Genomic DNA, 26895 nt, shown 5'->3' with positions numbered 1-26895 from the left:
TTCACACACACACACACACACACACACACACACACGCACACAAACACATGGCCACATCGTTCTCTCACAAGCACACTTTCCCTGATTAAGAATAGTCTCTTATAATATCAGAAAGCACAATGGTTGTGAACTTTGGACAGGAAACGAAAAAAAAAAAAAACCCACTAAAATGGCACAGCCTGAGCTAACCCTGACGAATGTAGCCTGTGGCAAAACCACTTTAATGAAAGCTATTTTTCTCCATTTGGGATGGAGAAGGCGGAGCGCAGAAGGGTGAGACACTTAGAGCACACTTACGGCAGTGAAATATAGCACGTTCTCTCGCTAAAGTGTGCCAGCGTTACACTGAGAGCAGGAGAATGCAAAGTGAAAGAGGAGGAGGAGGAGATATGGAGATAGAGAGAGAGACACTGATAGTGATGGAGAGACACAGAGAGGGAGGGGATTATTCAAAGAGATGGAGTATGGGTGGGGGAAAAAGAAGGAAAGCAATCATTGATTTCAATTTCGTTTTCAGCATGCTGTCATGGTCTGACAAACACCAGCGCTGCATTATGAAGTATATAAATATTAAGCAATAATAAAACAGGCAAATAGAACATTTGAACTTTTAAACAAAGTATAAAAGGAAAAGATGTTAGGAGTAAATACTGTAACTATTAAAGTATGTGGTAGTGTCTCACCATCCACTTCCAGGAAAACATGCCATCAGTTACAGGATTGGCGTCAGCGATGCAAAACAGATCTGCAGTTTCTCCGATGTTCACCTGCACAGGATCCCTCTTCATCTTCACGCTGGGGGAATCTGTAAAAAATAAACACACACACATACACACACACGCATCACATGAAGCCGAGTTACTAAAGAGTTTTATTCCTCTTATATCACAGTTTTCCAGTGCTATTTTTTTTTGTTGTTGTTTAAAGAATTAAATGTTTTGGTTTTTTTTATCATTATTATGTATTATTATACATTTATAGTTATAGTTTGATGTTATGGAATGTACGTGATCACCTGTGCTATAGCAGCTATAAAAATTGTTCCCTCACCAGCATAATTTTTTTCTCTTTCTCTTGATGTAAATAAGACACAAACTTCAGCTTGTCATGTTACTAAGGAACCTCAGTCCTGAAAACTTAATGTCACTGCTATATTTCTTACTGCTATGAAGCACTGATGCCGGAGACTCCTTTCGAAAATGTCTTCACAAAAAAAGTTGTGTGAAACAATGTAAAGTTTACACGTGGGTTTTAGACATTTATTTATTTTTTACATTTTTGACATGTAGACTCTTCACATGTAGTGCGTGTGTGCTCATTTCATCCACGTGATTGTTTCACGGTTCATTCATTTTTAACTATTTTTAACTATTTAATGATTGTGATATTTTTTATGTATGATTAAATTTATTTTCACATGTTACTCTCATCTTAAGATAAGCTCAATTGGACAATATCTTAACTTTACCATTATCCATTATTCATATCCATATGCACTGCCACTTTACTTCTAGTCATTTTTCTATTTTCCTTTCCTTTTCTCATATTCACTCTGTTCAATACTGTATCTCTATTCATTTTATCGCTGTTTACAATGGTTACAATGCGCTGCACTGCCACTTTTATTCCACTCAAGTCTGCTGCATATATCTACAATGTTTACACCCCAATGCACTACCACATCACACTCTTACACTGTATATTTTTTTTACATATGTATTCTTATTTGAATTTATATTGTTAAATTACTTTTAGTATACATCTGGCTGTCTGTGCCACTGTAATAGCTGAATTTCCCTCTGGGGTGTATAAAGTGATCGATCGATCTATCTATCTATCTCTGTCTGTCTATCTATCTATCTATCTATTTCTCTGTCTGTCTGTCTATCTATCTATCTATTTGTCTCTCTGTCTGTCTGTCTACCTATCTATCTATCTATCTATCTATCTATCATGTGAAAAACACATGATTATAGGTGAAAGATGTTATTTTTTCCCGAAGTGTTAAAGAGGGAGCTGTAGATGTTCTACAGCACTTACACTTCAAATGTGTTAAAATGAGTGTGCTGGTTGCGCACTCTGTCTCTCTCTTGCTCTCTCTCATCTCCTCTTAGCTCCCACTGGGTTCATAGCCTTGAGAAAAGCAACCCATTAGTACTTGTGTACGCTCTCACATGTTGACACACTCAAGACGCTTCCCATTGTCTCAGACGGAGAAAATAGGAAGTCCTACATGGAAAACAGGGCCAAGCTATTAAAACGCTCTATACATAATGAATGTGTAGCACTGTCAGGCACTATTGTAGCAGGACACAGGGATCCATTAGTGACGGAGGATTTGCTAGGACATGTAGGCCTAGTTTTGGTACAAAGCCGTTATTAAATCATTAAGGCGGTAATTGCAGGTCAGTAGCATGCTCGCTCTCTCTCTCGTTCTCTCATTCTCTCTCTTTTCTTTCCCTTTGCTTAAACCATCAGAATAAATTTAGATTAATTCTAAATACAAGTAATAATTAAGGTTACATCTACAGTAGTGTCCAAAAGACCCTAATAGATTGTTGTCTATTTGATACATTAATTTAAGTCTATTTTATTTGCAACATGGCCTCACATGTACAAATTCATAACAAGTCGCATGACTTACTGTATGAAAATATATGACAGTCAAGGTTGAGAGCGGTTAATGTCTGGGATTAGAGTTCGTATCTTTGCTTATGACTTGAAAAGATGGAAAACAATGAAGTAGCCTTCGTTCATTGAAACTGATGAATTGTGTTTGTATTATTGAAAAGAATTTGAGAAATGATTTTTAGCTATTTGAGAAATCATTATATAATTTAATCCGATTTAATTTAAAACTGATTATATTTTTAATGAAATACATTTTAATATCTTGCTTACACTTCATTTGCTGGAAGTGGAAAAATGATTATGTATCATTTGCAGGGATTTATATTCAACCTGCATGAAACTGAAAATATATATTTTGTACCGTAATAATAATAATAATAATAATAATAATAATAATAATAACTAATAATACTTCTTTTTTTTTCTTTTTTACTGGACTAAAGCAAGATGGGGATCAAAATTGTGTGGCTTATGATGCAAATTTGGCAGGGAGGTGCATCCTGACCACTATTCAAGCAAGAAATTCAACCCTACCGGCCAGATGATAGGACTATAGCAGATGTATTCAAACGTTTCGCAGTGAGCCACATTTCCTAGCGGAAGCCTTTTTTTTTTTTTTACCTATTATGAACAGGAAATTAAAATTCAATAAAATAAAACAACATGAAAACATGTCTTCTAATACAGCAGAAGGGCTGGTAAACACAGGGAACAGTATGAAACATAACGGTACATTTTCTAAATAATGCTTTTACAAATCACTTCTCTAATATCCCTTGTGAAGTTTGGTTCATCTGCCCATTTTATTATGGAAAAAAAAATGCTATATATATATATATATATATATATATATATATATATATATATATATATATATATATATATATATATATATATATATACATGTTCTGATGTGTAAAGATCAACAGTTCTGAAATGGTCATTGAAATATTTATTTCTGTGGTATTTTTCATCTAGCCTGAGCCCCACCTGCAATCCCCACACCATTTCCTGTTTGAATGCTTCTGGATTACTGTGCAGCCTTTTACATTTTTGGACTATGTACAAGAAAATGGAACAGACCAAGCTGCAATAATCCATGCTCAAAGTATTTTAAATGGCAATGTTCTGTGCATATGTACCGTGGAGTGAAAAAGTATTTGCCCCATCCTGATTTCTTCTGTTTTTGTGTATATCCCATACTAAATTGTTTCAGAAATTAAGACTAAATCTAAGACAATCAAAAGCAACCTGAGTATACACAGAATACAGTTTTTAAATGATAATGTTATTTATTGAAGCAAAATATTATCCAATACGAACTGGGCCTGTGTGAAAATGTATTTGCCCCCATAGTTACTAATTCCCCAAATCTATGAAACTGCATTCATAATGGGGTTCAGCTGGACTAGATGCAACCTGGCCTGATTACTGCAAACCCTGTTCAATCAAATCAACACTTAAATAGAACTTTTTCAACAGCATGAGGTTGGTTAAAAGGTCTTACCCAGTAACACACTATGCCAAAGTTGAAAGAAATTCCAGAAATGATGGGGAAGAAGGTGACTGAAATACATCAGTCTGGGAAGGGTTACAAAGCTATTTAAAAGCTCTGGGACTCCAAAGAACCACAGTGAGAGCCATTATCTCCAAATGGGAAAAACTCAGCACAGTAGTGAACCTTCCCAGAAGTGGCCGATCTTCCAAAATTCCTCCAAGAGCACAGTAACGACTCATCCAGGATGTCACAGAAGACACAGGGACAACATCAAAGAACCTACAGGCCTCTCTTACATCAATAAAGGTCACTGTTCATGACTCTACTATCAGAAAGACACTGGGCAAAAATGACATCCACATAGGTGATAGGTGTTGGATCAAAATTTTTTTTTTTGCTTCAATAAAAATAAATAAATAAACAAAAACTGTATTATTTAATAACTCAGATTGCTTTTGTTTTATGTTGCTTTTTTTTTTTTTGAAGATCTAAAACTATTTAGTATGAGATATACACAAAAACAGAAGAAATAGTTTTTCACAGCACTGTATTATGACCGTTTGTGATCCCACATATTGATTGTGAGACAATCCTATATGATCACATATCACATCATTACAGTAGAGAACTATTTAATTAAAAAATAATATAATTAATTAGCTGCTATTGGTCGAAATTGAAATAGCATAGTAATATAGTAAGTTATTTACTTCTAGCAGATGTTTTTTTATTTTATTTTATTTTATTTAGTTTACTTTCTAGAACCAGTGACCATGTAAAAGACCCTAAATTCCTACACTTTTCACTAGCAAATAGTCTGTTTAGTTACATAGCAATGGTGACAGCAATCTGACTGAACTATTTTTTTTCCATTTTGTATATCTTTTAAATGTACAAGACTCTGTTGCAAAGTACAGTCTAAATCATTACCTCCCGGTAAAACTAAAATTGGGCTGATTTAAGCAAAGGAACAATGTTAATCCAAACACTTAATGTCATTAAGTTTGTGTCTGTGAATGTTTGTAAAATGCCTATTGATTATTTCCAAGCAAGACTTGTTTTCATCATTTTCTCATATTCATACATTGTTTTGACAGTGTCTTGCAGAACTTGTTTAACAGCTCTATAGTTAGATTTGATTCTGCTGCACATCTGAGTCCCTTTGGATAAAAGCTTCCGCCAAGTGAATAAATATGAATGTAGACATAAGAGATGCTGATGTGTGAGCTTCCGTTGTAATGGGGCTTTCATGTCCTCTCGCCTATGTTGTGTTTCTCTCTAACATTACAGAACCACTAATCTTGTTTTATGAGTGACAATGATGCAACTCCTTTTATAACACTGTCTTCCATTTACATAATGCCAATGCGAAGATAAACAGCAGTAGGAAAATCCTTGTCTTTTATAAGGTCTGAGTTTCAAGTTCTGTAAATGCATATGTGTGGTCGTCTGGGTAAACCAGTAACACTGGGTGAATTCTGGCAGACAGACAAAAAAAAGACCGTTTTTATTTTTCTGCTAATGACTTTGCCCTCAACTTTAAGAAACCATAAATATATTTCACCAAATTAATGTGGAAATGTATTGATTTACTTTTGATCCATGTCATGGCTATCTTCCTGCAATGATCATGCTGTGTAAGGAGCCAGTTTAACACATGTGGTGGTAAAGCAGTCATAAACATGTCTAAAACCTTGCACTTTATTCCCTAACAGTACTCTAACAAAACTATGACATATTTCAGCTAATGGTAAACATTGTAAAGAATTCACAGATTTAACAAGTCTGGCTTTCAAAGGACTCAGTTTACAATCAATGAAAGTCACTAAACTTAAAATTTGTTATTTAATATTCACATAAAGTCTGACATAATGCATGCATCTGTGGCTACTAGCTAAAGTTGCAAATGTCTCATTAACCTAATGTTATATTTGTGCAAATATGGTGGATAAGGCATTTGTAGTAGTTTTTAAATAATAATAATAATAATAATAATAATAATAATAATAATAATAATAGTAAACTGGTTATACTGTCCAGAACTCAACATTGATTGACACATCATTGATATACACTTGTATATAGTTTCTCCACAATCCATGTTACAATCATTTAAGAAAATGTGGATTATTGGATGGCTATACTCCATAGCAATTAATAAATAAACCTAATCAATTCAGTCTGTAATCAAATATAAAATGGCAAAACAAACTGTCTGCTATGTTCCTGAATGAATGAATGAAATCTCTAAATGCAGATTTCTGCCTTTTCTCCCTGTTTAACAAAATTCGATATGATATAACTTGTGGTTGAGATACATGCAAAACAGAAACATGTTTCAATCTGTACAGTTCATATATATATATATATATATATATATATATATATATATATATATATATATATATATATATATATATATGGTAAATATATATATATATATATATATATATATATATATATATATATATATATATATATATATATGGTACATATATAGTAGAAAATGTGAACATTTCACCATGTGAAAGGTTTTCCCAGGATGTCACACATATAGTGTTTAATGTTCTATGAAAGGTTCTTACATTGGACGTCCAGTTTGATGCTGGTTTTGTTCTTTCCTTCTCCGTTGGAGCACTCCACTGTGTACACACCCGCATCACGCCTGGTCACATTCCAAATCTCCAGACCCCAGGCTTCAGGAAATTGGTAACGATGATCCCGATCTGTTCACACACACACACACACACACACACACACACACATACGTACAGTTTTAGGAGTCCACTACTTAAAAGTAAGAATTGAATGCAATTTTTTTCTAAAAAAAAAAAAAAAAAAAAAAGGACATCATTAGTGATTGGTTTGGTAGTGATGCTTACATTGAAGTAATTATTATTATTATTACCACCACATTTTTATTATTGTTGTTGTTGTTCTTCCTGCTGCTGTTGTTGATGGTAGTAATAATAATAATAATAATAATAATGTGGTGGTCCAAAATTTTTAGGCCAACATATCCCCTGAATGCCTTTCGCATCATCTTATATTTTTTAAATGTGCACTATTTCCTTTCTTTTAATTTCCTTTTAGACACCATGGGAGATTCAAACTTTTGCATTTAACTATAATTTGAATCTATTAGCACAAGTACAAATTTGTATTTGAAAAGGTCATGCACATTCTTATTTTATCTAAGCTGTAGTTAAGCGTCTTTATTAGAGCAGTTCTGCACATATATACAGTGAAGTTTAGATGTCTGACTCCATTAGATTACTTTGCTTATTTTCTTTCATCTGGTACAAAAATGAATACTCTTAGTTGCCAGAGATTCCTTCATTCTTCACTAATAAAAGAGTTTATTGTTCTTGCGGACTAAAAGCACCAGAGGTGGTAATGAGTAATGAGCATATTAATTGAGTCAAAATTAGATATGAGATGAAAATGACTGTGTTTAAAGTGAGCATGTGCTGCCTCTTGAGTGAAAGGTGTGAACAGAATATTTAAATAGATATCAGTTTCCTACAAGAATTTTGCCAACAATTTTAAATGAAGTTATGTAAAATTTAAACGATGCATTCCTAATTAATTAGTAACCTTAGGAATCTGCTATACATGCACAGAAATAATTAAGGGCATTCAGATTTACAGCGTATCATGAACACAGCTTGTAACACACCTACGCTTAGAGACGAGCACATTGTGATGAAAAATAGTCAGCGTTAATTCTGCACATGCTGTGTCTCATTCAGAGTGACAGTCATCTTCATTTAACCTGCACACATTAACACTCCAGGCAGGAGCACATCTGGCACAGAACCTGCCAGCGTTACATTCAGTGCACATATGGCAAGTTGTGACAGACCAAATGCGAGGCAGATTGTACTGAGATATTAAAATGCCTATTACCTCTAAGCACCTTCTCGCCCTGGAAGATCCACTCACAGGAGATTTCATCTGGATTGGCTGAGACCTTAACAGGAAGTGTGGCAACGTCATCCTCAATCACCTTCACCAGGCTCGGCTGATCTTCTGCAAACTCGGGAAGGACTGACACACACACACACACACACACACACACACACACACACACAAATTATTTTGTTATTTTTATCATTATAAAATGATTTATTTTCACTATTTATTGTATTATTATTCATAAACCATCAGCATTAGTACATGATCACTAATGTTAGCAGAGCACCAAAGTTAGCAGATGTTAAATTATGTTAACGTGTTAATTAAATAAACCTGCATTTACAGGTTTCTTTCCCTCTTGACTTATAAATATATCCACATAATTTAGCACAAATTAAATCACAGCATGTACAATAAATGAATGTCGAGGATCAGACACACAACTCAATGTGTGAATATCAGAACCCACCATTCTCTTTCCACGACACAAACACATTATTTAAGACTTAATTTATTTATGAAGGTTGTTGTAGAATTATTTTTACTCGCAGAAATGAATTTTAATTTATGCTCATTATTAACGTGACTTATTTGGTTCATCAGTGAATCATTACGGAAACAATTAATGAATCATCAGTGAATAACACTTACACTTATTCACTAATACATTAGCTTCCTTAATCACTCACACATTCACTCATATCCACTCACTTATTCACACACTCATTCACTACCTCACTCACTTATTCATTCACCTATTCATTTGATTACACTCACTTAGTCAATAGCACACTCACTCACTCATTCATTTACACATACACTCATTCACTATCTCACTCACTCATTCATTCACCTATTCATTTGATTACACTCACTTAGTCAATACCTCACTCACTCATTCACTCACTCACTCATTCATTTACACATAGACTCATTCACCATCTCACTCACTCATACATTCAAAAACACTCTCTCTCTCACTCACTCACTCACCTATTCACTTGCTTACACTCACTCAGCCACTCACTCATATACTCACTCACTCATTCATTAACCTGAACTCATTCACTCACTCACTCATTCATTCATTAACCCACTCACTCATTCATTCATTAACCCACACATTCATTCACTATCTCAATCACTCACTCACTTATAACTTCACTCACTCATTAATCCACTCAATCAATCACTCATTAATCATTCACTCAATCCTTCTCTAACTCATACACTCAAAAACACTCTCATTCACTCATAAACTCCCTTTTTAACTCATATACTGTGTGTGTGTGTGTGTATGTGTGTGTGTTTCTGGTTCCATTCTTATACTAGTTTGTGATACATTGTGAAAGCTCAGTCTTGTAGAGCTTGTATCACTCACAGCTGGTATAACAGCTGGATTATTCTTGGCATCACTTCTAAGTCCCTTTGAATAAAAGCATTCGCCTGAGAAATCCATGTAAATATAAATATAACACACATTGATCCGTGAACTTCAGAAATGACAGGCCTTTCATCTCTCTCTCTCTCTCTCTCTCTCTCTCTCTCTCTCTCTCTCTCTCTCTCTCATTACAAAGAAGTTACAATACACTGATGTCACTTTGTCACAACTGCAACTGAGACACTGCATTTTTTTTTTACAGCGCTGACCTTAAAGTAGCATTTTAAAATGAAAGTATTAAAGCTTGTTATTTTTATATTTAATGTGTAAAAAAAAAAAAAACAAGGCAATACAGTATTATATGGATTAAGGACATACTGTATATGTCACCGGTGTATGTCAGAATTGAGTGATTTGCCAGGTCACAACAGAATTCAGTCTGCCACAGTGCAAGGATTTTATTTACATTTTATTTAACTTTAAAGGACAAAAGAAATAACTGCAGCACGAAATTCATAGGGGGCGGGTAGGCGTGAGATAAAAACTCACATCACCTCTCCACTTCACTGAAAAACATTTCAAAGTGTAAAACATATCAACGTGTTAATTATCATTAAAACAAAAGAAAATCAATAAATGAAATAAAAACATTTCCCAGTGTAGTCTTGAAATTGACTATAGAACTGGTTTCATCTAGTCTGAAGTATTATCACATTAACAAAGCCACTTTCTTTACCATCTGCCTCTCGATTTTTTCCACCACCCCGACTAATCAACAGCCCCTCCACAGCAGCAGCGACTGGTGAATATATTAATAGACGAGTCTGTGCAACCCCTAATAATATTATTATTCCACAACGCTGCTGAAGTCTTGATTCTTATTGGTCAAAAGGTGTTGTAGGACAGTCATCCCACTTGTCATTTAAATCACAGGTTTTGTTCTAATACATTATTGTTATTACAGTTACAGCTAGCTCAGAGGTAGATGTGCATTTCATGTTTCACTGAATTTTGCTTTAAAACAATGCTGCTTGTGTAACTTGTGTTATAATGGCATCGCTGTCAAAAGAATGCATCGATATTTATTAGACTATATACACCATAAAGTCTCTCTCTCTCTCTCTCTCTCTCTCTCTCTCTCTCTCTCTCTCTTTCTCTCCATCTGCATACCTTGAGACAAGCAATAGCTCTTTATTTATGAAAGCTCCACTTGAGTTTAATGTATAATTGATTTCTTTACTCACTCAGCTATGATAGATTTTACTAGCTTATAGATTCCATAAAGTTCACTCGAGTTATTCATGTCTGCTGGTGAGCGCTGTCATATTTGGGTGCCATGTTTGTGCAAAGTGTTATTGCGCAGTCTACAGTAGACAGGCCTTTACAATTTAGACACACACACACACACACACACACACACACACACACACAGACTCATCTAAAGAAAACAATCACAGACAAAAGCAGTAGTTAATGTTAAGCATGAAACTCACATTGCAATCTTGATTAGATGAATGAAAGCAACTCATGAGAAGCCGAGGGCAAGAACGGGACAAAAACATCTTCAGCATGTTAACACACACACACACGCACACACACGCACACACACACACACATGCACACACACGCACACATACACACACACACACACACACACACACACACACACACATTTATGCTTTTAATTCACTGCAGTCTTTGAAAAGGTGGCTGGAAACATCAGGCTAAGTGAAGTGCGTCTGTCGAGCTGGACAAAGACATAATCCACACACGTACACACACACGCATGCAGATACACACACACATACACACCCACACACGTGCCCATACACACTGAAACACAATGTTTACTATTACAAACACATTACAAAGCCTAGAAAAATTTCCAAAAACACCCACAAACATGCCCTGGGCAAATGTCTCTCAGGGGTACCACAAACACACACACACACACACACACACAAACACACACAGAGATAAGACCTGCCAGACATGAGTTTTGACAGTGAGAGAGAGAGAGAGAGAGAGACTGAGTGCGTGTGCTGAGCAAACGGCACTTTTTAATGCATAAGTATCTGATTGAATTGAGCCAATTGAATGTAAACAGGCAGGATACAGCAAATATCGCAAACTTTTTTTATGCACTTTCACTTTCTCGATAACAGAAATGCACAAAAAGTGGATGGAAACTTGGCAAATGATAACAAGAACTCAACATCAATTCTCCTCTGTCTTCCGGAATACTCTTCTCTGGCGTTTACACTGGTTTTCAAAACAGCATTCTGTGCTATAGCGCCACCTATCTCGCCCTTTGGTGCAACTGCAGCATCTCCAAATCTAATTGGACGGCCCGTTTCGTCACCGAGCGACAGGGGAAAAAATCGACATACTGGACGAAAAAAAAAGTGTCGCTTTGTTGCGCAGTCAGTGATCGTGCCCAGTGTGAACAGCTCCATAGGGATCTATTGTTTCAATTCATGAGCGTCTCAAACATTTGCAATGTTTAATCGCGCTCAGTGTGAAAGGAACTTTACATATTGCTCTAATAATAAACAAATAAAATTAATCACAAATTACAGTACAAATCTGCAAAATCACGATAATAAATAACAATAACATACATTTACAAAGTGTACATTTAATGTACGATTCTGTAAAAAAAAAACAAGTTATAAACATAATAGTCATAAATTCATATACAGATGAAGTAACATTATGTGACAGACGTGTGCTGTGTCTGAATTGGCTCGCTTGCTCACTAGACTAAAAAAAAAAGTATTTGAAAACTATTTCAACACTAACCCTACATTCATATTAGAGCGTGACAAGTCCCTCGTGTTGCTCTTAGTCTGTCTGGTGTGTACAAAAGAAGCAAAGTGTGAAAATCTGTTGCTTGATCTACATTACATACAAGTTTGTGTTAACTTTGTTAGCAGATTAGCAGCAGAAGCTAACTGTAGCTACATACACTCACCAAAGGCACCACTATATGCCTAGTATATATACCTATACAAAACATCTTCCTCTAACTACTTAATCACAAATGGAATAATAATAATAATCCATCCATCCATCCATCTTCTATACCGCTTATCCTTTTCAGGGTCACCGGGAAACCTGGAGCCTATCCCAGGAAGCATCGGGCACAAGGCGGGGTACACCCTGGACAGGGTGCCAATTAATAATAATAATAATAATAATAATAATAACAATACAGTGTGAAAATTGGTTGTTTAATTTATATGTTACAGTATGTGCCAAGCATATATGCAAATTAGCAGCACAAGCTAACTGTACTAGCTACAAACACTCGCTAGAGACACATAATCTTTGCTACTTCCTTCCAAGCTTTATTTTTCTTTGTAATGTCTCTATATGCATTTAATGAGAGGTCATACTGTATAGAAGGGGATAAGTTGGAACCACGTTTATAATTTTCTGCCATTTTAAGTTAAGGAACTAATTGTAGGTTGGAACTAAAGCTGTGAGAGGGGAAATGAAAAAATGTCATAACACACACCATATGATTGGTCTGAGGAAGCTTTCAAACCAATTGTTTGGATTTTCCGCTTTTCTGCGTGATACCTGATTTGCATATAGTTGCGAAGATCTTAACTCGTATGTCACATTACAAGGTACATCATGAGATATCAGCATATCAGGCTGCTTCATCCCCAAATAAACACATTTATTTCCATAAAATTAAATGTACTATCAAATATTAAGAACATTAGGAAAATAATTAGAGCTAAACAGGAAACTGTAGCTCCACCTGTGAAAATTGATTCTTATATTTAGAAATTTGAAAACTTATTTTTAGATTTATAGTATGCTCTTTCCTTCTCTTACACCCACCCACCCACCTACCCACACACACACACACACACACACACACACACACACAAACACATATGCACACATACTCACAGAGGACATTGAGCGTGTAGAACGTGTTGACCCGCTCTGAGAGTGCAGCACTATAAGCCTGACAGGTGATCCTGCTGCCGTGGAGATGAGAAGAGAGAGGGAGTGACAGAGAGCTGCTGACTGACATACCACCATACACCGACTTCTTAGCAGCGTTCTCCTGTCCTAAAAGACTTTAGGGTTGAGTGAAGTGATGGAGTGAGGAGATGGAGGAGGACAGAGAGAAACAGGACCAGAGAAGGAAAAGAGAAAAGAGTGGTGTAGGCAAATAAGGTCAGAAAAGGTTAGGGTTTGGTTATAAAAAATATTCCAAAGTTTGAAGCTCCTGCAGAGCACCATTAGACCGTGACCAAGCAAAAATGAGATTAGTCAGAGAAGCAACCAAGAGGGCATGGGTAACACTGAACATGATGCAACCACCACCATGCTTCACTGTGGGGATGCTGTTCTCAGGGTGATGAGCAGTGTTGTTCAATTTTGGTCTCATCAGACAAGAGAACCTTTTTCCACATGCTAGCTGACTCCTCACCATGTTTTTGGTAAACTCCAACCACGATTTTATATGACTCACCACTCATCTACAAATCTCAGCTTTGTGGAGTATCCAGGCTATGGTTGACCTCCTATCTGAGCTGTGGATCTCTCCACCTCCAACCTTCACAAGTACCCTTGGCCTCTTGGCTGTTTATCTGACTAAAGCCTTTCTTACCTGGTCACTGATGTTTATCCTCCTATAGGCAGATTGGTTTTGCCATATTTCTTACTTATTTTAATAATGGAGTTACTGGTGCACATGGAGTTTAAAATTTTGTATATTTGTTTATAGCCAAATCCTGACTGATACTTTTCCAGAACTTTGTCCTAGACTTGTTTTGATAACTCTTTTGCCTTCATGATGCTGTTTGGTTGGATATGTTCTCTAACAAAATGAGGCCATCCAGAAACATGTCCAGAAAATATACTGAGATCCTGTAATTCCTTATTAAAAATAGCTAAAGTCAAAAGGAGTAGTGTAACAAGCACTAAAGTTCTAAAAGCTTCCATGCAAGTTTATTTCCGCTACATAGAAAAAAGTACTATGCGGATTTATCTTACAATTACAACTTTTTATCTCACAGTTGTGAGTTGATTGCAATTTTTTTCCTGCAACTGCAAGTTGATATCTCACAGTTGCGACTTTTTATCTCTCAACTTGCGAGTTTGTGAGACTTCATGCTCCTACTTATTAACACCAGCACACGTGCACACTATCCTGTTCAGCCCAAGACATTCTCCCAGAGTGGCCAGATCCTGCTGAAAAAAAAATATTTCAGGTAGGTTATATTCCGTTTTGCACACTGCTGCATAGGCTTGGTTTCATTGTGCTTTGATTAATGGAAACAGAATGACTATATCACATTTGTATGATATTATAAGGAATTGCAAAATAAAAATTCACAATTAAGAATTACTAATTAGTTGATGTGGGATAAAAAGTCGCAACTATGCAATATTAACTCACATTTGGAAGATAAAAAAGTTGCAATTATGAGATCCATCCATTCATCCATCCATCCATCTATTTCCTGCATTGCTTATCCTACCCGGGGTCAGGGGGACCCTGGGGCTTATCATAGGGGACTTGGGGTTGGAAAGGGGTGCCAGCCCATCACAAGGCACAATCGCACACACACTGACACACACAACCACACACTACGGACAATTTAGAGATGCCAATCAGCCTACAACGCATGTCTTGGGACTGGAGGGGGAATCTGGAGTACCCAAGGAAATGCCTGAAGCACAGGGAGAACATGCAAACTCCATGCACACAGGGCAGAGGCAGGAATCGTAGCCCCAACCCTGGAAATGTGGGCAAACATGCTAACCACTAAGCCAGCGTGCCCCCACAATTGTGAGATAAATCTGTGTATTATAAATTTTCTCATAAGAGATGCCATAATAACCATCATAAAAATGTCATAAAAATGTACTCTGCTGTGTGTGAACTTGGCACCTGGTGGTGCCCAGACTCCAGCTGATGTTAACTTTTGGGTTACTGCTTCCAGCCAGACAGTCCATTGTGATCGTCTCTCCAGAGCGCAACTCCTTCTGTTTCACCACGATCTTCAAACTTACTGCAGGAACTTTAATAAGAATCCAACACACAACACCAAAACACATGAGCACACACTGTCACTGAGTGCAAAAGAAACAGCTCAAAGATTGTACTCGGATCTGTGTCCCAAAGGATCTGATCTGCTAGAGTGAGTGATCACAATGACACTCTTGCTAATAATGATGATCACAGAGCTACAGATCTTTTGGGAAATCAAGCAGCAGACAGGTTGATAAGACAGGGAACTGGTTTGATAAAAGTTAGGGGAGGTTAAAGTAATCTATCCAGGCTTGTGATCTCTGGAGGTTGGCTTTGTCTTCAATCCACAACCAGAAGCACCATCATCATTTTTTCATCTGAGAATCGTATTGTTCAAGGAAAGAGTCATTTGATATATCAGATTCCATAACAAATCTCAATGTGCAGCAAACTAATTTTAGTTTCAACAGTTATTTTCCCCAGCTTTGTTTAAGGTTGCAAATTAGTTTGTCATAAATAAATGTAATAAGGCTAACCCTGGATATTTAAAAAGACATTTAAAATAATTGACTCACACTGGACCCAAAGTTTAGTCTCAGCTGATAGTACTTTCTTGGCTTCGTTGGTGGCATCGCAGCGATACTTGGCTAAATTATCACTGGCTTGGAGAGTAAGAAGGAACTCCCGTGACACACCACGCTCAGATTGGAGTTGTTTCGATGGAACCTGCACAACTTTACCATTCTAATATCACACACACACACACACACACAAAGACACACATACTCACAATTATTCACACAGAACTCAGCTTTGATATAGTGATTTTATAATTATAATAATAATAATAATAATAATAATAATAATAATTATTATTATTATTATTATTATTATTATAGTTTGTTGTTGATAGTGTAAAACTGGTAGAAAAAAAGCGTAAATTCTAAATTCCAAACTCAATTTAACCAAGACTACAGTGCTGTTGAATTCTTAATTCTGATTGGTCAGAAAAGCAGCACTGACTGTAGATATTAATGACTTGTACGATGAACACTCCACATAAATGGACTGAAAAAAAATTAATATGTTGTAGTTTTCTGTATGATGTTTATTTAACATGTTTGGAAGAAGTCTCCACTGTTTTTTTTTTTTTTTTTTTTTTTTAAGATAGTCTTCAGTACAGAGAGCGTTGTGGCTCTTCAGGAAAAAGGCTTGGTGATGGAATGACTGTTTATAGCTTCTATAACGTGTTCCACAACATTATGAATAACCACAAATGGCTAAAATGCATGTAGTGTCATTCTTTCAATATATATATATATAAAAGTTGTTAGCATTGGAAAATTGCTGTGGTGTAAGAGAGATAAAACACTTTGGGAGGTGCTATAGGAAAATAATCCACTTCTGTGTGGTAATAGTAACTCCGCTTCACACTGGGCCTCATCACATCACCCTGTCATTGATTACTTTCCTAACAGCACACCCCAAGTGTTTGAATCTTTACTTATTAACTCATTAACCAACTGACACTTTTTCCATGTTTGGGTTCAAACTCTTCAACATCCAAAACAGCCTCTAGAACAATAAACTTTAACCAAGAACTCATTGAGAAAACAGATGATTTCATAAATATTTCTTAAATATATTGTTAGCTTTGCAGGAGGTCACCTTAATTGGTACACTGTGACCTTTTGAGCTACATTGGGAATACAACTTGTTTCACATTCTCTTTGCATAAGTTTTCAATTCAGAAATCTAAATGTTTTATGAAAATAATATCTATTTTCAGTTGATCCTGTACAACATTATATCTCAATTTAACACACATCTACAGTATGTATGTTGTAAAAATTAAATAAAAAATTTGCACTGACTGCAATATTTCTGTAAATCAAATCACTCTGTAATACATAATTAATGAGTGCTTCCCAATACTCTAACTAATGCCTGCTTGACTCCTTTACAAAATGTCCATTAGCTTCTAAGGCAAAAAAATATTATCAATTGTTTTATTGTGCTCAGAAATTTGAGGAGACAGGAGGCTTCCAGATCTAGGATACACATGTCATAAATATACAAAAGTCTTTGTATTGTAGTTTAAACTGTAAGTTTGTGGTTTAAAAACAAGTCTAAAAGATGATCTACAGTTGTTGTTGTGAGTGCAACATTATCATGTATGTGAAAATCTATACAAACAATTTGTCAGTCTGTAAACACTTCCACCTGGCACAATATATTTAATGGCACTTTAGATATCCTATAGATGAAAAGCTTTACTAATAAAAATGTAAAAAAAATAAGAATTTAACAGTACATTCATTTCAACTATATATTCATCTGGTCATTACTATTACTAAAACAGCAATGTTTACAAACTCATCTGTGTATTATTTCATTATCTTAAGGATTACAAGGTCAGGTCTTCTTGGTATTTTTGTTGTTTAATGTTTCCATATCTCTTCAAAATTTCCAACCTTTGTCGTGGTTGTTGTCCTGATTTTCTGTATGATGCAGGATACTTGGGGCAGCCATTTTGTGCAGTAGTACTATAACCCAGGCTTAACATATGGGAGGTGGGCCCACTTATTCTGAGCCAGGTTCATGATTTCCAAGCATAGCCAATGTAAATTGGAAAAACTGACAACTAGGGAAAAAAAAATGTTTTTTGCAATCAATTTGCACGAAAGTGAAAATAGGTGTTTAAATTATTTATAAACAAAAAAGATCTAGCTGTCAAAAGAGACCATAAGATGTATTTTCACTTTCATCAGCTCATTTTTTCCAAACTCTTCACACCTCTCTCTGTACAAACACCCAGATTAGCACATAAGTTTATTTCATGACTCAACTGCACAACTGTCAAAACACCACAAGACATGTACTTCTCTTTATGCAAGTACTTTTTGTCAAAAATAGCACAATAGCAAAAACAGCAAAAAAAAAGAAGAAGAAAGAAACACACAAACAACAACTACAGATGTCTATATTGATGATGCCGAATTTTTTTTCTTCTGTTTTATATTATTGATGTCACTTGAGTGATTAAAAAAAAATGTTCTTGTAACAGTATGTTACATCTTACAATAATTGTAATAAAGAGTATAGCATATACAGTATAACAGGAGTACTCCTGTTTTAGTCACATTATCAACGTGCATTACAGACATGTACACACCTTAATCACATTATTAAGACCATGTGAGAGTTTTCACCGCATTTTGCGACAGGACATATACACACACGTTAGTGCTCAACTGTTTGACTGCAAACAAGAGAGCATGGCTGCATCTGAAACCGCATACTTACCTACTATATAATAGGAGAAATGCATGTATCTCGGCTACTACATAGTAGGTAAGTACGCGGTTTCGCACGCAGCCCACGGCTTCAAGCAGTCTATTTGCATGTATGGCATGACAAATAATTAACCACACTTGAAGCTTTCGTAAAAAATTAAAATAAAAACACCCAAAACTGTATACGATACCATAACGAAGACCAACTGTACGCACCATCTTGACTTAAGGCAATGAGGCACCATCTTGAAATGAGACAATGAGGCACAGTCTTGAAATGAGGCACCATATTGAATTAAGGCAAAGAGGCACCATCTTGAATCGAGGCAATGAGGCACCATCTTGAAATAAGGCAGTGAGGCACTATCTTGAATTAAGACAATGAAGTACCATCTTGAAATTGGGATATGAGGCACCATTTTGAAGTGAGGCAATGAGGCACCAACTTGAAATAAGGCAGTGAAGCATCATCATGAATTAAGGCAATGAGGTACCATCTTGAAATGAGGCACCATCTTGAAATGAGCCAATGAGGCACTATCTTGAATTAAAACATTGAGGCACCATCTTGAAATGAGTCAATGAGGCACCATCTTGAAGTGTTGGCTTATTGTATGGGTGGATTCAGGATTTGTGGTGTGATATTCCTGCACACAGTTCTGTTGCTACCTCTCTGACTGAACATTCACCATAGCCTTTTTTTGGTATTTGATTAACTATTTTTTACTTATCTAACTGTTATTTGACAATTAACTCCATCTAAACTCTCATCCATTTGTTTTTGAACTTGAATCTAATCTATTTTGATAGAAAGCACACATATTTTTGCCAATTGGGATGTAGATATACATAGTTCTGTGTTTAATAAATACATTTAAAAATGTATTTCCATTTTGGTCTACACAGAATAGTGCTGTTTGAGAAGGATTTTTTAATTTAATTTGGCAGTCACTAACACTGTTTTAGCAATTGATATGAGATGAAGTGATGTGATAGTCACACTAGCAATACGTGTCTGGAAATCTAAATACAATATCACACACCTACAGTCTCGAAACTGTTTCATCTGGCATCACATGAAAAGTGACAAATCAGTCATCCTGGGTATTGTTCTGAAATGTTCTGAAATTAGTTTAAAATGGTACTACTTTTTGATATAGTAGGACTTTTATATATGTACTGTATACACAGACCTTCAGCCACGTCAAGCGGCCTGTGGGGTTTCCTCCACTGGAAAAACACACCAGCCGAAGGGTCATCCCCGAACGCAGGAGAGTTCCTTCTGGTGGGGCGTCTAACCAAACCTTCTGAGGAGGATCTGAGAAATAAAAGAGAGAGAGAGAGAGAGAGAGAGAGAGAGAGAGAAAGAAAGAAATCAATTAGTCTGATTAAGAGCATTTTTGGCTCAGTCACAATAAAAAGTGGAAATGACAGAGGAGAAAAGCATGGTTCACACTCACAGTACACAGTGAGGATTTTGGTTTGGATGCGGGAGAAACGTGTGCCTTTATTAAATGCCTCACAGGTGAGCAACAGTCCATTTTCCTCCCTGGACACGTTGTGAGTCAGGTTAGACATCGTCATCATCCCACCATTCTCACCCTTCAAAAAACAGGATTTCATATTAACAATAGAATAACAACAGTTACAACAAGTATGCTAACATGTAAATTTCCCTATATTATATGGCCAAAAGTGTGTGGATACCTGACCATTACACCCAAGTATATGCTCCTTCCCCAAATTGTTGCCACAAAGTTTGAAGCGTACAATTGCATAAAATTTCTTAGTGTGCTGTAGCTTTACAATTTTCCTTCACTGGAACGAAGAGGCCCAAGCATGACAATGACCCTGCGCACAAAGTGAGCTCCATGAACACATGCCAAGGTTGGTGTGGAACCCTGAACACCTTTGGGATGAGTTAGAACAGTGGAACAGCATAGGGGGACTAAATCTGGAACAGGATGTTCAACAAACACGTACAGGTGTGATGGTCAGGTGTCCACAGTCTTTTTACCATATAGTCTTTCTGTCTGCATATCTATCTATCTATCTATCTATCTATCCATCTATCTAAAGTATTTGCCCCATTCTGATTTGTTCTGTTTTTGTGCATCTCTCATTCTAAATAGTTTTAGATCCTCAAATAAAATACAACATAAAACAAAGGCAACCTGAGTAAACACAAAATACAGTTTTCATTTTTACATTTTTTTATTGAAGCAAAAAATGTTATCCAATACCTGTCACCAATGTGGAAAACGAATTGCCCCCTTGAACTTAAAATCTGGTTGTGCCACCTTAAGCAGCAATAACTGCAACCAAACTCTTCCGATAACTGGAGATCAGTCTCACTTACTTCTAGGACCAGGACTTATTCCTATGTTTTGGATCATTGTCTTGCTGCATAATTTGTTGCACTTGAGTTGCACTTGAGTTTCACCTCACGGACTGAAGACCAGACATTCTCCTTTAGGATTTTCTGGCAGAATTAATGTTTCCCTCAATTATTGCAAGTTGTCCAGGCCCCGAAGCAGCAAAGCATCCCCACACCATCACACTGCCAACACCATGCTTGACCGTAGGTATGATGTTCTTCTTGTGGATTTCTGTGTTTGGTTCAACCCAGATGTAACGGGACCTCACTGTGGTTCTGTATCTGTATATCTATGACAGCTTTATATTTATGCACTCCTAATAGTAATACATTGTTGTTTCTATAACAGATATATATAGACAGTGACAGGACTTTGTAACTCTCAATATGTTTTCTGCTTTGAGAAAGTCTTCAGGACATAGGAGTTTGCACTTTCTGTGATCAAAATGATCAATTTCTTGAGAGAGAGAAAAAAAATAGAGGCTGGTGAGGGAACTTGTCTTGACATTACACAACAATAAATGTAAATCGATCAAAAGCACAACATGTTTATCTTTGATTAAGCTGTAATCATGGGCAAATTGTTGTTGGAATAAAACAGGAAAAAAACACTTTGGGACCTGCTGTTATAGGAAAATAATCCACTTCTCATCACACTACCCTATGATTTACTTTCTTATTTTTTCTGTTTTGAAAAAAATCTTTCAGGAACATATGAGAATTCTTACAATAAATGGCAGTTGTCACCTTTGGGGCTGTTTCGCACCTTGTTGTCTTGAGAAGATTGATGGATTTTGTACCTGAATATTTTAGCCCAAACCTGGACTCCTCTGCCATATGGTTAATGTCTTTCAACAAGATAATGTCCCAAAGCAAATAAATTATTATGGTATATAAAATACATATTATGTAGTGGCTGTGTAAGGATTTGATTTGTACTTTGATTTTTGCAGCCGTTGTACTGAAATGTCATAATAGCTTATCTTGTTTGCTCAATTCTTTTTTTTATTTTCAGTACACTGTAGTTGACAGTTATTTGATACAGTGACACCAATGACCTACTCATTAAATTAATTCTCTTTTCAAAGCTCACTTGCACTCCAGCATGAGGGCGATTTAATTAATAAAAGAAATACACACTGAGATCATCATCATGTCTAGGCAGCTAAAACTCTAACTTGGCTAAACATATTATGTCTCCTGTCGACACTGTCTTCTGAAAGCATCCGTCCTGTGACAGATGATGTGCAACTGCTGTTGTCCAACAGCTAATATTTAGAAATAGAAACTCAAAGCATGTCAAATTAAGAATGAATTTCTATTTCTTAAAAAATAAAGATTCTTCAATGGTTCTTTACAGTACCATATGTTCTGTAAAGAACCTTCTTCTTGTCAAGAACCATTTTTCATTGTATAGGGTTCTTGAGTTGAGCTATATGGTTCACTGGAGATTAAAGAAATGCTTTATGTTTCATTATAGGTTCTTCAGAGTAGTGTATTTGCTATTCAAGGTATCATCCCTTAACAGCTTAAAGTGAACCCTATAAGGTTCTTTGTGAGACTGGAAAAGGTTTTCATGACATAATTCTTAAGAACCTTGCTTTGGTTCCTTGAAGCACTAACTAAGGGTTTTTTAGAGAACTTATGATAACATGGTTCCTTGGCACATGATGCTGCTGTGAAGAACCATTTCTGGATTCTTTAAAGCAAAAGTAAATAGACTGTTCTCTAAAGAGCTTGAGAGTAAAAACGTTCTTTGTGCAACTTAAAAGGGATCTATTATGTCATCAGGCTGAAAACCCCTCTTTGGTTCTAATTGAGACCTTTATTTTTAAGATTGATGTGCAGGCTACTTAAAGAAGTAATTTCATCGTCAAGGCTTACTTTTGTAGTGCTATAATTCTTGGCACCAATGTTCAATTGTAACTCAATCACTGATTACAATAAGAAATCTGTCTACTGTACTCTGCACTGCTGTCCCTCCAAGTACTCTGACTCTGATTTTTTTTTTTTTTTTTTGTAAAGCTTCAATATAAAGATGGCTTTTAACATCATGTCTATTCATGTTTGCAGCACCACTGCAATAGGTCAGTAATTAAAGTAAATTATAGGCAAAGGTGACTGATCTAATGTCCCGTCAATAATTTAGTTATTCAGAAGTTCAAATGTGACGCATTTGTTCATGTACTTGCTTTTCACTATGGACTTTTACAGTGACAAGTTTTAAAAAGAATAATTACGAGGTATGAAAGATACATTTTATAGATAAAAGACCCAAAACGCCTCTGACAGTGTTTTATTTTTTTCCCCTCCAGAACAAGCAGCTCATTGGGTTTTTTTTCGCCCCTTTTAATGTCAAGCTCATTTGCAAGTGGTCTGATTTGCGTGTGTGGAGAGGTGGCCTCGGCCTAACCTTTGCAACCTCAGTCTGCATGTTAATTACTGTCAAGTGAAGAGAAAACACATCACAAAAAGCACAGGTAGAGACAAAAATACAAGGACTGAAACAGCAAGGCACAAAAAGGTCATTCTTATTCTCTCGTAATATATATCAAAGTATAATAAAATCGCAGTGGTTGCATGCAAATGAAAAATGTAATCAAATGGAAAATTTATCAAAATGAACAAGAGGTCCGGAGAGGCACATGGCAGCCTTGCACTGGCTTTTATTCACTTACATTTCATTAAACTGAAACTCTACCAAAAAGAACTGGGGAAAAAAATAATGAGAAAAAATTAGACAGAACACATTTCTCAAAGGAAATTAAGGGGCAGCAAAAAGGGTCCAAACTAAAGGATGAGTCATTCAAGCTCTGCTATGGTCAAGGCAGCAGGATTAGTTTTGTAGTATAATAGAAGAACTTGAGTTTAATTAAATACTTCACTCTAGGAAGTGGTTGAGTGTCAGTGCACAAACCCCAGAAGGTTTTTATTTGACAGCATTTCATACCATCCCCGACATCAAGACTGAACTCATCATGTGCTCAAAGGTCTGAAACGCTCAAAGTCTTACTTTAAAAGGAGCACAATGATTCATAACGTGTCTATATTATTCAGAGCTAATGAGCATAAAGGCACAAAGCCTGCAAATGATAGTTTTCTCTGAACATTTAGTCATGGAACTGTAGTGCTGAATGTTCTTCTAAAGTGATGCTTGCTTTTACTTTAGACAAAAAAAGCAGGCTTAAGACATATTCCACATTAAGAAAGGACTAAAACAGAAGTATCAGGTCTTGTGGACTACTGTTTAGCAGAGTTTAGAATTCTACCTCATTTAACAGACGTAATTCAACTCATCAGCTAGGGTTGTATTTAGAGTCAGCAATACAAAGATTATGCACATATTTATTTGAAGAAGGTTATGCATATTCAGAATCGGGTTACACATAATAGTGGATTTTCAACAAGCATCACAATCAATATCTAATAAGAGTCTATTATATTACCAATATAGGCTACTGCTGCATGGATAGTCCTAGTTAGATGTCCTAGTCCTAGCAATTATCATATAAATCACTGCAAATTTGACTTAATTTAACATTATGGCTTCCACACTCATTATTCGTTGTTATTTGTAATTAATAATGCACACAATTGCATAGGGTGTCTTTGTATGCTATTGAATTAATATTTCCCTTCACTGAAACTAAAGGGCTCAAACATGTTCCAACATGACAATACCCCTGTGCACAAAGTGAAAGGTTTGCCAAGGTTGCAGTGGAAGAACTTGAGTGTCCTACACAGAGCCCTGACCTCAACCCTACTGAACACCTTGGGTAGGATGAACTGGTACGCCAACTGCACCCCAGGCCTCCTCACATGACATCACTGCCTGACTTCACTAATGCTCTTTTAACTAAATGAGCACAAATCCCCACAGCCACACTTCAAAATCTAGTGGAGGTTATTATAACAGCAAAAGTTGGACTAAACCTGTAACGAGATGCTCAACAAGCACATGTGTGTGATGGTCAGGTGCCCACATACTTTTGGCCAGATGTGGATAGAGTAGGCAAATATTTTACTCAAGTTCAAGTAAAAGTATTTATAAAAAATAATTACTCAAGTAACAGTAAAAGTAATGAATTGATAATGATTAAAATGAAGTGAAAATCCTGAATCTCAGTCTAGACAGAGAACTGTAAGTCACACCTCTCCTTGAAAGTCTGTCTGTTTTGTTTATATGATATAAAACCTAGGTTCAAGACAAAGCAGCATATCCCAGTCCTGTGATGGGAACCATAACATAGAACCTGTCATTTTCAACACAAAATCTCACACATACACCCCCAAAAAACAAACATTTTCCCAACGGTTGACTGTCTTTAATTTAACAACACAAACTTGTGAGCATCTGCATTTATACAAGACAACAGAAAAAAGAACAGACTATGCAACAGAACAGCAGAGAAAGTGTATATAAAGTATGGCTGCTCAATTATGGCAAAAAACATGATCACGATTATTTTGGACAATATAGAGATCATGATTATTAAACACGATTACTCACTGACTTTGGAAACATAATGCATTTATTGAGCATTAAAAAATAAAAAAAAAACTTTTTATTGTATTTTTAACAGTGGATTTCCTTGAATATAATTCAACTGAAAAAATAATGTAAACCAAAATAAAAATTAATTAGGTCACTTTCCCTCTACATAGTTTCCTTACTTATTCGCTGCTTACATTGATTTTTTTTATGCTTTTGCATGAAATTTCTGCGTTTTCCACATCTCTTTTTACTGTAATGATGTCACTCTTGTAAGTTAGCGGAGCATGTCATGTGACTCATTTTGGCGAATCGCATTGCCAGAAATAAACTTTAAACTTCCTTAGCCAATGAAATTCTGTCTCCTGGTTTAGATCAGTCTCTAGTTTCTCACTATTAGTGAGCTCTATAAAGGAAATGGCCATATTTAGACCAACTGTCATGATGCTAGAGGAAATGACCCCAAATAAGCCCAATGATACCAAACATTATTTTTGTTCCACATCAGACTCCTTGAAACCAAATTGTTTCCAAAAGGCTGTAATGGTTTTATTTTTCTTGTTGACTACAGGCTGTCTATCTGTCATCTTGGCTCGAGCTGAACTAAAAATGCCACAGCCTGGTGGGGAGTGAGTTTGGCCTTTTAGGGAGGGGCATTAATTAAGAAAAATGGCGCACGATTATTAAAAAGACAAAACGAGAACATTGCGAAATGGAATGTGGTACAATGATAGTTTTATATTGATTATTTTGTTTTCATAATCATCAGAGGCCATAATTGTAATTGAAATCGAAAATTTGGTTAATCGCACAGCCCTAGTATGAAGAGAGTGGGTGTTTGTGTGTTAGCATGTTTGTGTGTGTGCGTGTGTGCGCACGTGTGGGTGTCCTGCCTCCGTCAACACGCTCGCTTCTTCCCCCCTTCGCCCATTATCTTCTAGGATTAAAACCACTAAAAAAGTAAATGGTTGTTGCATCCACATTCAGACCACTGCAGCTTACCACGAGATTTGTCTTACACTGATATGCACTAATTATTAAAACTATATATATTCGTTAACATTTAACAGTAATGGAGGAACGCCACTAAATGTAGTAAAGTAAAAGTACATTTCTGTGATTAAAAATTAACTTGAGAGTTAAAAAGTACTTTTTATTTCAAAAAGCTACTCAAGTAAATGTAATGAAGTAAATATAGCATGTTACTACCCACCTCTGCCTTTGGCCATAAATTGTACTAAATTGAGGTCATGAAATCATAATGTGTGCACAGCATGTAGGCTAGTTTATCGCACTTT

The 26895-nt window shown here is 36.0% G+C and overlaps 1 protein-coding gene and 1 long non-coding RNA gene across 2 annotated transcripts in view; one reads left to right on the top strand and one right to left on the bottom strand.

The window, feature by feature from the left end:
- Nucleotides 1-3433, top strand: part of LOC128621513 (uncharacterized) — a 67010-nt gene extending 63577 nt beyond the window's left edge. The window contains exon 4 of the long non-coding RNA XR_008388286.1: nucleotides 3075-3433. This is a non-coding gene — a long non-coding RNA (uncharacterized LOC128621513). The remainder of the gene's footprint in view (nucleotides 1-3074) is intronic.
- nphs1 (NPHS1 adhesion molecule, nephrin) overlaps nucleotides 1-26895 on the bottom strand; it is a 150843-nt gene that overhangs the window by 34502 nt on the left and 89446 nt on the right. The window contains exons 10-17 of the mRNA XM_053647328.1: nucleotides 20189-20330; nucleotides 19922-20046; nucleotides 16008-16176; nucleotides 15352-15481; nucleotides 13356-13528; nucleotides 8039-8179; nucleotides 6715-6855; nucleotides 684-805 (exon numbers count right to left, since the gene is read on the bottom strand). Coding sequence (XP_053503303.1) covers nucleotides 684-805; nucleotides 6715-6855; nucleotides 8039-8179; nucleotides 13356-13528; nucleotides 15352-15481; nucleotides 16008-16176; nucleotides 19922-20046; nucleotides 20189-20330 — 1143 coding nt within the window. The remainder of the gene's footprint in view (nucleotides 1-683; nucleotides 806-6714; nucleotides 6856-8038; nucleotides 8180-13355; nucleotides 13529-15351; nucleotides 15482-16007; nucleotides 16177-19921; nucleotides 20047-20188; nucleotides 20331-26895) is intronic.

The sequence above is a fragment of the Ictalurus furcatus genome, chromosome 17 (assembly GCF_023375685.1).
Source record: "Ictalurus furcatus strain D&B chromosome 17, Billie_1.0, whole genome shotgun sequence".
NCBI classification, from domain to species: domain Eukaryota; kingdom Metazoa; phylum Chordata; class Actinopteri; order Siluriformes; family Ictaluridae; genus Ictalurus; species Ictalurus furcatus.
Note: the sequence above shows the minus strand (reverse complement) of the source record. Positions and strands in the feature narration are given on the sequence as shown.